At 39.2% G+C, this 12,142-nt stretch overlaps 1 protein-coding gene across 2 annotated transcripts in view; it reads right to left on the bottom strand.

The window, feature by feature from the left end:
• Window positions 1-12,142, bottom strand: part of KBTBD2 (kelch repeat and BTB domain containing 2) — an 18,793-nt gene extending 6,651 nt beyond the window's left edge. Inside the window, exons 1-2 of one of the 2 annotated variants that reach the window (XM_087860918.1) lie at window positions 12,084-12,142; window positions 1,821-2,324 (exon numbers count right to left, since the gene is read on the bottom strand). In XM_087860918.1, the coding sequence (XP_087717044.1) occupies window positions 1,821-1,990 (170 nt within the window). In that variant the 5' untranslated portion in view covers window positions 1,991-2,324; window positions 12,084-12,142. Of the gene's footprint in view, window positions 1-1,820; window positions 2,325-11,568; window positions 11,879-12,083 lie in introns of those variants that run through there. The other variant, XM_045792898.2, reaches the window with a different exon arrangement.

The raw sequence follows: 12,142 nt of genomic DNA, 5'->3' as shown, positions 1-12,142 counted from the left end.
TTAAGGTAAGGAAATAATACAATAATCAGTTAAGTACTTAATATTACTGAAACTCTGGAGAAGGCCACGCATTAATACAACAGGCTATGAGTTATTTACAAAGTGACATGTTGAAGCTGAATAAGGTATCTGAGGGGGACTAAAAACTCAAAGAAAAATGCACCCAGAATCCCAATGACCAACCTGAGGTAAAGTTCAATTAGGATAAAAAACGAAAAAAGGACAGAAGGTTGTCCTTATTCCTCATTCTGAGCTACACCAGCAACTACCTAATTGCTTCTGTGGTGTTACCCTTGATTCCACAGTTTTTGACACCCTACCTCTCTTGTCCTAAGTAGCACAGTACTGGACTGCTGCTGCTTGCTTCTCTGATGAATCTTTCTTGATTCTGGCTCAGATCATGGTCCTGGGATTGAACCCCACATTGAGCTCCATGCTTAGCAGGGAGTCTGCTGGAGATTCTCTCTGCGCCCCCCACCCCCTGCTTGTGCTCACTCGCTCTCAAATAAATAAAAATCTTTGAAAGGGGAGAGCTGATAAGCCTAAGTATTGACTGAATCTATAACCTCCAATTTCCAGTACCATCTAACTAAACCAATAGATGTAAAAAGAAACTGACCATCACAATCATTTCGAAAGCTCTTAAACATTAACAATTCTGAAACTCTAACCCAGACCCACTGAATCAGAACTTCTAGGTTTGAAATCCAAGCATCTCTGTAGAAGCACTGAGAAGTCTGATGATCAACCAAGTTCTAGAACCACTATTTGCAAATATGCTAAGCTTTCTAAGAAAATCAACATCTGAAATTGCATGAAAAATCCACAGCTTAACCTGAGACAACTGCAGGCACAGCAAAGACAATTAGTATCGGGGCCTCAGCTTCTGCAATCATCATGAAATGTGTTACATTAAGAAATGCAACATTTCTACACCTTTGTGTATGTTAACCTTAAAAAGTCAACAATAAACCGGTCCTGTCTATAGTTGTCACTCAAGAACGGCACAAATTAACTTTCACTGCTGATCTCCACTTATGGCCACTAATATATGTGGCAGGATTATACTGGACCACATTTAGCTCATCTTTATTCACCCTGTCCCTTTCAGGTATTACATAAAAACTCAACCTAAAAGCAGACCACAAATAAAAGAATTTCTATGCCTTTGCTTCTATTCCTCTCATGAAACGCCTAATAAAGAGAAACGTACCTAAAAAGATTAAAAGTTGCAGAAGATCATAAAAATGTAGTTACGCTTTACTTATTTGCTATTACAAATCAGCTTCTAAGTTCTGAGGCACAGAGAACAATGTTATTAATTACTAAATATTTAAATCTGGCAAGAAGTCTGGTAAGGCTATAAAAGGTATCATAAATGATAACAATAACCAAGAATGAGATAAAGTCCTTAACATGTATGAACAGCAACAAGGATCCTCTAAAAGTCATCAAGGCTCCCCACCTCTATCAACAATGACTGCTCTTTTCTAAATGTAGTATTTTAAAATCTCAGTGGTAAATAAAATTATTCATTTTTCTTTCTCTTTTAATCTTTTTGCCTCCCCATAATTAAAACTTTACCTGAGTTCAACAAATTTCTTGTATTTAAACCTTTGTAAAAACGTCTTTCACCTGTCCTTTATATGCAAGGAAGTGATTTGGCAAGCACTACGCCACTGGAATGGAAAAGTTAAGCAAAACATTAAGACATCTATCTTTTTTTAACTTAAATGTTTAAAATAATTCCTACTAAAACATTAAAATAAGCTAACATTCTGCATTTGAAATTACAAACCAAGCAAGATGAAAGTACTTACCTAAAATAAGAGCTACATGTGGCAAGAACCATCTTATGACAAGGGAATTCAGTGCCCTCAACAATTAACACTATGTCAGTAAACAACTGTTGTTCATAAAACAGTTTTAACTGTTCCAACAAGGACACAGCATATTCAGTATTGATCTGCCTCTCGTCTTGAGTGGACATGACTGTATTCCATTAATATCTCCCGGAACAGATGGGGAAAGTCAGTCTTACTGATGGAAGGTCAAGTGAATGCTTCAGAAGTAAAAAAAGGAGAAACTCTGCTTGCTGTTATCTGCAGCATTCAGAATCAACACTGGCACACTCGCTAATGAATAATATCTTGTCATACGCTCCGAATCACTCCTAGGTCATCCTGTGTTAATTAGGTTCTTCAGCTCTTCAACAGGGTCTGCAGCCGTCTTGCTCAAATTTGCAATTGTTGTGCAGCTCATGAGTTAAAGAGAGTAACACACGAGGTAGATTTTGTGGTGACATCCTATGTTCTGTGAATCCTCTGGAGTAACAAAAAAAAAAAAAAAAAGGTCAGAGTATCTAGGCCAGTACATTTTTAGGATACAATACTTAAAATGGCAGATTTAAATATATATTTATTTGAAGTTCAACTAAAGACATTTCCAGAAAAATGAAGCATGAGAAAAGGGACATCTCTTCAAAATATAAACATTCTAGAAAATAAGGAACACATCAATAAGCACATATTTTTTAAGTTATTTAAAAATAAAGAATTTAAATTACCAGCAAAGCCAAATCTCCTAGTTCTTTGTTTATTGGCAACACAGGACCATAATTTAAGAGGAAAAAAAAAAAACCAAAACACAAGAAACCCCTTTCTCCTTGCATAGAGAATCTCATTTTGGGGATATATTCTAAATGTGCTTATAAAGGTTTTATGTTTAATTTAAATTACTTAAACTATATGGTAAATAGATTCCATTAGTTTATTTCCAAAGTATATACTATGTTTTTTTATACGTGTAGTTCAGTCCAGTAAGAGAAGTATAAGCAATATATCTTTGTATGGTGGTTCCTTCCTAGAAATTTTTGAGTATACAATTTTACTGGGAAAAAAACAAAACTTTTTTAAACTAAACAAGATAAAGAGACGTGTGTTCCTACATGGAAGACTCCATATTATACAAATATGAATGCTCTCCAAAATGTGTAAATGTAATACAAATCCAATCTAAATCCTATTTGCAGAAGGTTTATCTAGAAGAATGCACAGAAGTTGCCAGGATATTTGAGGGCAAGGGAGGGCAAGTTTTTCCTCATGATTCTTATCAAATATTAAAATGTATTACAAATCTACAATAAGCCCAAGTAAATATAAGAAATTAGATACGATAAACACTGGCATTTTGAAATGGAAGACTGGCTTATTTCAACAAATAATGTTGGTACAACTCGCTAACCACTTGAAAGGAAAAAAAATCCCTAGGTTTTAGTTATATTGCATACCATTCGTTAAAAGAAAGTATGGCTGAATTGAAATTTAAATTTTTATTTGGAAATCAGTAATTACAACATATAGCAAAGGAGTTACAAATCAGGAAAAGAGGTAAAACCCATACAGAATTACTAAATAGCTAAAAACTATCACTTCTTTCCTAATTAGATGACTCTTAGTTCCCATAATCAGAAAACAAGTACTACTCACATGAAACCTATAAATGATACCGTGATTGGAACCATTAACACTTTTCTCACAAAGTCTCTCCCATATGTCAAAGAGAAGATCATATTGTACTTCCTGCCAAACTATACTATTACACGAACTGCTAACTTGATATACACTGTCAAATTTCCAGCCAACTTAACTCTGAACGTAACTAAAACAGGTGTGAAGGCAGACTGAGACTTTGGGTCATTTAAGGTAATGACTTTGCTCTTACAGATCTCATATAAATCTAATCTACTACAACCTCTAAGGCCAATAATACCTAAAATCACTGGCTATTTTCACTTACCAATGATGCAAGATCCAGTGTTAGTAAGGCTGTGGGAAAATGAGTATTCTTACACAGAAGTGTAAGCCAATTCATACCTACAAGCCTTTATTCAAAACCCTTAGAGCTAGGTATGTTCTGGAATTTAGAATTTTTCAGGTTCTATAGAGGTAATGTGGTATATATCTCATGCGTTACAGGACTCGCTCAAGAAGTCCGGTGCAGCACTCCATAACTGAACATATTACGCTCTTCTCTGTGGGAAATATAAAGTGTGAAAATAATACTAGAAATAGCCTCATGTTACTTCAGGTTGAGTTTTGTTCGTTTCTTTTAAAACTTGATTTTAAGAGCTTTCTGAATTTCAGAATTGCAAGTGAACTCTTCAGGAAGCGTAATATCTGGCCCTGTAAATGTTGAGTATCTCAAGCTATCAGTTCTACCTCTCGAAATTTATCTTACAGAAATGCATGCATGGATAAACTGAAAGTCCTAACCCTAGCTGCAAGACCCAAAATTGTCCTCATCCATATTTAAGCCAGGTGACAGCAACTGGCAGCCAGGGCCAGGATGGATTTGGATCACACTGCTAGACACCAGAATGCCTGCAGACTAGCTGGAAGACTCACTCTGGTCATTTCTTTTAACCTCATACTATGACTTGATTTGTTCTAGTGACTTGATTTTTTGCTGTGACTTTTTTAGGCCCCATTTAATTTGTTATGTCTGGGTTTTACTAGGTTTGATTTTTTTTTTTTTAATCATACCCATGAAACTATACTAAAACAAGTGAAGTCTGCTTTTATAAAATTACACAGTGAGCCAACTTTATGGAATCCTCATTATGACTGCTTTATGCAACCCTATTTCCCACCCCTTACTTTGTAATCTAGGGTTCATTTTCTTCCTGATAAGGTGGTTTTTATTTACAATATCTTAATATTAAAATAAGCAGAAAAGTCATTTATATCAAGTAATTAAGTTTAATAATTTAAACAGATCCGTACCTAGTACAATTCAAAATAAAGCTGTCACTTCTCAGAGCATGGACTTCAAAATACATTAACTAAAAACGTGAAAACGTGCAAAGTTTAAAAGGATCAACCAACAACCTTCAAATGCCGGTAACGTGAACATTTACTATAACAAGATTCCTTCTCTCCCGAAAACAAAACTTGAAATCAATATCCTAAAAATATTTTATAAAGTCTGTACTGTATTAATTACAAGTGATGTGACATATTTTATGAATTTTCCCTTTTTGATAAATATATTACATCACATACCATTCTGTTATACCTAAAATTAGCTTCAAAGTAAGTCACACACCCTGTTATCTGCACAAGTTAGCACCCACAGACTAAATCCCAGGTATCAAGAAATTATTTAATTTTCTATCACAAATTAATGGCTACTTAAATTTAACTCAACAAATGTTTACTGAATATTCAGTAAGTGCTGGTCATTGTACTGTAAGTACTCAGACTGAAAGTTGCCAACCCCTAGAGCTCCAAAATACCATATACATTTATTCTTACTACAGAAGACAGCCCAAACCATGATTATCATTTAAAAAGTTTTAAAAACCAGTTACTCTAGACAAAAGCTAAAAAGGCAGTGGTAAATAGGTCAAAGAAGTTGGGTATAAGAAATGTTTTTCTTGGGGCGCCTGGGTAGCGCAGTCGTTAAAGCGTCTGCCTTCGGCTCAGGGCGTGATCCTGGCGTACCGGGATCAAGTCCCACATCAGGCTCCTCCGCTAGGAGCCTGCTTCTTCCTCTCCCACTCCCCCTGCTGTGTTCCCTCTCTCACTGGCTGTCTCTCTGTCACATAAATAAATAAAATCTTAAAAAAAAAAAAGAAATGTTTTTCTTAAAAATCTAGCTGTCTTGGGATGCCTGGGTGGCTCAGTTGGTTAAGCATCCCAGCATCTGCCTTCGGCTCAGGTCATGACCCCAGGGTCCTGGGACCAAGCCCCACATCAGGCTTCTTGCTCATCGGAGAGGCTGCTTCTCCCTCTGCCTGCCACTCCCCATGCTTGTGCTCTGACAAATAAATATAACTTAAACAAACCTAGCTGTCTCGATCTTTCATTTCCAAACTTCTGATAACACAAGAACAAGAAATTTTATTCTTTATCATAAGAAAAACTATGATACAAGTAAAATGAGCAAAGAAGGTAGCTCGCACTTGGCTCCACTAGGAACAGTGGAGAAAGAGGAAAGCTTATTGAAAGGGAAAGCTTATTAAAGAGGAAAGAGGAAAAGCTTATTGAAGACCTTTTTAAGCCTTCTGAATTTTATTAACATATGCAATGATTATCTAATTTAAAAAAATAAACTTTTAAAGGGTATACTACTTTCTCCTATCACAAAGACAAAATATTCTAGGTGCTTTGCAAGCTATAAAGTCTCTGTCCCAAATACTTAATTCTGTTGTTGTAACCTCAAAGCAGCAAAAGACAGTATGTAAACAAATGGAAACACTGTGTTTCAATATAACTTATTTCGGAAAACAGGCTGCAGGCCACATGCACCAATCTCTGCTTCAGACTGCTTCCTGATCAAATATTAAGAGTCTGCGATTAAAATGCATAGTTGTTTTTCCTAGAATATTTTCCCTTTAAATCACAAAAACAGGGGAAAAGCACAAGCCTTACTTAAAAGTTGAAGTAAATGTAATTCTTAATCTAACCTGTATATATTCCATTTTTCTTTTCAGCTAAAATAGTTTAACAACTGTTACCTAATCACACAACTAACTGCTTTCCCCACCTACTGCAGGTTCAGTGAATTTCTGAAACAACTTTCTCTTTTATGTAGTGTGAGTACTCTTTATTAAGGTTAAAAACATAAAGGACATTCCTCTACAAGATAATCTGTTGGGAAAAAAAAAGAGAAAAAACTATTATAGAGTCAAAAACACAACCTATTTTCTATCTCATCAACTATAACAATAACTACATACATTTGAAAAACACAAGATGTATAAGAGACAATTTCTGTGTAAAGAGATATGCTTTAAAATCCTGTATTTTAAAGCTGGTCATTAGAATATCAGAACATATTTCAAAATGAAAAATGCCAACTAGAGTAAGAATTAAATGGGAGTTGTACAAACACAATATAATGAAATTCAGAATCTAATAAGGCACAATGTACTTGGATATTGGACACTGGGTATTCTAACTTTCTAAGTTATGCGCTCAATTCAATGTTTTTACTGATGCGCTTGATGGCAAATAACAGCATTGAATAACTTTAGAATGCCACATACAGGATGAGATCCTTTCTTCTAATTCTCTACCCACTGACTTTCTGCAAAATATTAGGTGACAAAGTCCAACTTATTTTTAAATCTAAGGGCTAACTATAAAAGTAGGAAATTTATAAATTATGACCGAAAGAAAAAAGAACAAAAATGGTTCTAATACATTTTGTCTCTATTGAATGAATTCCACCACACGAAATAGTTCCAAAACAAACACTGCTATTAAAGTGATCAGGATTAAATCAGTCAGCAATCCAGATTAATATACACAATTCTATTTAAAAATCTGAAACACCTCTTATGGGAACTTATTCCAACAGGTTTTCCTCAAATAATCAATATGACTATAAAATAATACCACAAAAAAGGTGCTTAAGCCCTCAGGCTTCAAAAGCCAAAATATGCCCAAAACTGTATCTACAAAGAAAATCTACACAAAGCAAATACTGTTAATAGTCACAATTAAAAAATAGTAACAATAAATTGTATATCTATTTTTACAGATTCTTAACACTGATATTAAAGGAACAGAAACCAAGATTAACTGGAGAAAGGCATGAAAGGTTGAAATTTTAAAAAAATAATTCCAAACACTCTTAAAGATTTCAGAGGTTGATGGCAGATTTTATTGGGGAGTGGGGAGGTGTCTAATTTCACTCTGAAACCTAGTTTTTAATCCCACAGGTGTGTCATCTGTAGCACCCTTCCACTGAGGAGCTACAGGAACACAAAAGCAGAGCAAGCTTTTCCAATGTTAACCAGGCAAAACCTGGAAGATTAGGAAAGAATAAAGTATTAAACAACTGCAGAATGTGAAAATGAGACTGATGAGCAATTAACTGAGCTTTGTATGTTAAATGAAATAAAAAGATGGGAAGGAGGTTGCCCACAAGGAGTGCACCGAAATTATGTAAATGATGAAGTAACGACAGAGAGGAGGGGCAGCGGACTGTAGGTCGTCACCTGTACGAAGCACTTTCCAGTTGTAGATCATTAACTTAGATGGCGCTGCATCTCTCAATGCCACAAACGCCAATGCAGAACATAGAGAACTTTTCTTGGAAAGGACCCAAGGCATTCTGAATGTCAAGTTATTGCCAAAAAATTAAGAGCCTGAACTGTGGAGCTGTGAAAGCCCAATTCTTCAACTTACTAGTTGTGTGACCTTTCATAAGTTACTTACTTTCTGTGCCACAGTATGCTAATCTAGAAAATGTAAGATAAAAATAGAACTCTTCTCAATGAGTTGATTAAATGAATTTCATGAAGATCACAGGACAGTGCCCGACACATTACAATACTACATAAACATCTGCATTGTATTTATTAATGCACTCACTGGCCAGGCTGTTTGTGGCACTTTCCCAACTCCTGAATCTCCACACCTGTACCAGGTCCAGGCGTCCCAATTACAAGGTCTCAGCACCCAAACACAGTTCTCTTTTTACCCTGGGTGAAAGGGACCTTAGACATTCATTTAAAGATTTAGGGAGTATTTTGATGGTACAGATCATGAAACAAACCGGCTCAACAAAGACTAATTTTGAAAAGGCTGATGCCAGTGCAGAAATAACTAAAGGAGAACCAGGAAGCACCGGTGACAAACCAGAACATTGTACATATCAATAAAGCGATAGGTTTCTCTGTATGGAGGACAAAATATTGGTGCCAGCCAGTTTGCTTTCAAGTTATCAAAAGCATCCTAACAGTTGAGAACGTCTAGAAAACTACTCAGTCTTTAGACTATCAACCACTACACAGAATTTTTTGGAGTTGCGACAAACATGAATTAAAAAACAAACACCTTGCCTTTTGAAGAATTTATCAAGTTTGATAAATTTCAGTATAGCTTCCCCTACTCTAACCAAATTCAGATCTCAGGTCTATTCTTATGTTCTTCATTTCCAACCACACTGAAAAGTCTACAGGGCTCCATCAAGAAAATTCAGATCACAAATATAAGCTTCAGTACTACATTATGATTAGGAAGTTATTTCACTTTAAAAAAATTAAACAAGAACAACAACAAAAAATTAAACAAGACCATAAAGGAGATGCCACCTGTGATAGAATAATCCTATGAGTATAGTATGTCCTTTCATTTTGGATATCACTTTTCATTTTTCCTCTCAGCTCTGCAGTGACTTAAGAAAGCTGGAGAAATACAAGCTAAAGCAAAACTGACCTTAACGTTCTCACTGGGGTTTCATTTTCCACCAAGTCAATGATTTTTTCAATCACAATAGCAGATGAAAATATTTCCCAGACATTCAAACATACTGGTGTGGTCATTAAGGGCACAGCCAGTTAACAATGATTATGACTACTGAAGTTTCTCAGTTTCTTCCAAAAAAAAAGTAAACTGAGGAATATTTAGAATCCTTTGCCTACCACGGAAGCTACTGCATGTCACCACTTGCCAGAGTGGTGGAGCAAAGAAAGCCAAGAGTTTTAAAAGCTTCTCTCATTAAATTACATTTTCTCCAAACCTACAACAATCCCTTCTTCCCACACTGAGGAAATCTAGGTACTGCAAATTCCTGGTAAGAGAACCAGGAGCAATCTTCAAATATTTAAAAAATTACGTTCAATCAACCTGTCATTTCTAATACTGAGTTACTTAAATATTACTTGCTCTATTCCAACTCCACAAAACTGAAAACGGTAAGACTGAGATATAATGAAGAAGTTCGACATTTTTATTCATGTATTTTATGACCGTAGGACAAATCCTTTTTCCTGGTCTTAGGAAGCTGGGCAATGAGAAAAACAACTCTTGTCCAAATGTGTAAAATCTTCTGGCTTTTCAGACTACATTCAAATTTCTAGAATTTCAGTGTTCAATGTTTGAATCTTATGAAATAGCTCATTATTTCCATTCACCAACAGAAAGAAAATCTACAGAATTGTGTGGACTTAGGAACTATGACCGGGCTATTCCCACCCACCTCCTTATAGGCCCCATGAATAACTTAACAGACTTTAGGCTTCCTATCCTAGCAAACAAAAAGGGGAGAAGAGTTAACACTTTAAACTCTTCCTACAAAACTCCGTCTAGAGGAAACAGCACTAGGTGGAAAAGTGTGGACTCTAAGACATGCTCAACAGAAATGTCATAGTCCTTTATAGTTTACCGACAGACTTCTGGAGGATTTCAGGACCCAAACTAAAGAAAGGGGTTTCAACTAGCACTAGACCAACGTAGGATCAAAGTGAGTAAGTAAGCTTAACACTAGTTAGCAGCCAGATGAAAAGAAGAGCAAATTTCCACATCATCAAGACTAAAAAACAACGGACGGGTCTGACATTTCAATTTACTTTAGGTCGGGGGGGGGGGGGGAAACCTTCTGAAAAAACGTTACCAAAGGTTTACTAAAATAAGTCACAATCGCAAGAGATTTGAAGCCCACATTACCCAAATTCAGGCAAAAATTCACAACTCAGAGTGAAGGAGGAAAAAAAAAAACCCTATTAATTAGTTGCCTCAATAGAAGAAAATACAATTTTGGTCAGACCACATCGCTGATAGGGTTTTGTTTCTGAATGCCTGAATGCTCAGTGAGCCAGACTTACAGATTCATGTATAAACAACACGTGACCAGTCCTGTACCCTACATTTTTATAAGGCTAAGTGATATAGAAGATAAACATTACAAACATGCCCTTTTAAAGTTATTTTACATTTTGGATTTTCTATTTTCACTTGAAGGGACCAGAGTGGTAACAGACAATTCTAGAGATCTGCAGACCATGAAGTGTGTATTCCTCTCCCTTTGAGGTGGCTGTAAAACAAGACCCTAGATCGCTAAACTGGGGGGGAGGGGGGGGAGGCGTGAGAAGACGTTAACTCCGAATAACTGCTCCAAATCAAACCAAGGGATATTCTTACACTTCACGGTTTGTCAATTCATGGGGAGAGGGAGGTGGTCGAGTTCAAGTAAGTTAACGATTTCAGTCTAAAGTAAACACGAACACAATTTTGTTTCAAAGGGCAGCTTCTGCTTTCTTTTTTAAATCGTTAGATCATAATGGGATCTCTGTTCATCTACACATCTCTTGCTTACTTAAGATGTACCGGGAAAGAAAAAAAATGCAAGGAAGGGCTTGCCCTTCTCCGGCCCACCGTCTCGCGAACCCGTCGCGATGCGTTAAGGCAAAGGGCTTTATTTTGGGAAGGGCGGGCGCCAGCCGGGGCCAAGGCGCCGCCCGGGAGACCCGCGGCCGGAAACGCCCCCGCGAGCGGCGCAGCCCGCCGCCCCTGCCCCACACACCGGCCCGGCGCCGGGCTGCGGAGGGGCCGCCGCAGGGTGCGGAGGGCGGCGCCGGCTGCCCGCGCCCCTCCCCCCGCCCGCGGCGGAAACGTCTCTGGTTTGAAAGATGCCGCCGCCGCACCCCCGCCCGCGGAGCCACAAAGGGCCGACCCCCTCCCACCGCTGTCCTCCTCCCCCAATTCCTCCACAGGTCCTCCCGGGCTCCCCCCGCCCGCCCCTCCCTCTCGCCCGGCGCTGGCGACGCCTGCTCACCCGTGTCCCCAGGTCCCGAGGATACGGCTCCGGTGCGGCCGGTGGCGCCGAAAACACTGGGCCCCTCGGGCGCGGCGGCGGGGGCGTGGCCCTCCCGCCGAGGCCAGAGCCGGGGTCTCGCCTCCGCCTCCCCCGAGGAACCCTGGCGCCGCCGCCTTGTCTTCCTTCCGGCTTCCCCTCGCGCCCTCCCTCGGCCGGTCCGTCCTGCGCGGAAAGCAGCGTCCTCTGCGGGCGCCGCCGCACGCTCCTCAGGGCCCGACCACCGCCAGACTCCTCCCCCGGGAGCCGCGCCGCCGGGCCGCGAGACGCCCGGCTCGCCGCTCCCGCCCCGCCCCTGCGGCGCGCGCTCGCCCCCTTCGCGGGCCCTGTCTGCGGCCCGGGAACGCGCGGGCAGCGGACCGTTGGCCAGCCTTCACCAGGTTTCAATTCCCGCCGCTCGCGCCCGCCTAGCGGCACAAGCGGCAATTTTGCAGTTTCCCGGGTTCTTGAGGACCCCCCTTTTCCCCCGCCCTTACCCTAGCTTCCCCCGCCCTTTTCCTTTGCTGGATCCCACCGGAAAGCCAAAACAATTGGG

This window comes from Ursus americanus, chromosome 3 (genome assembly GCF_024610735.1).
Source record: "Ursus americanus isolate L20-20 chromosome 3, mUrsAme1.1.p, whole genome shotgun sequence".
Classification (NCBI taxonomy): Eukaryota; Metazoa; Chordata; class Mammalia; order Carnivora; family Ursidae; genus Ursus; species Ursus americanus.
Note: the sequence above shows the minus strand (reverse complement) of the source record. Positions and strands in the feature narration are given on the sequence as shown.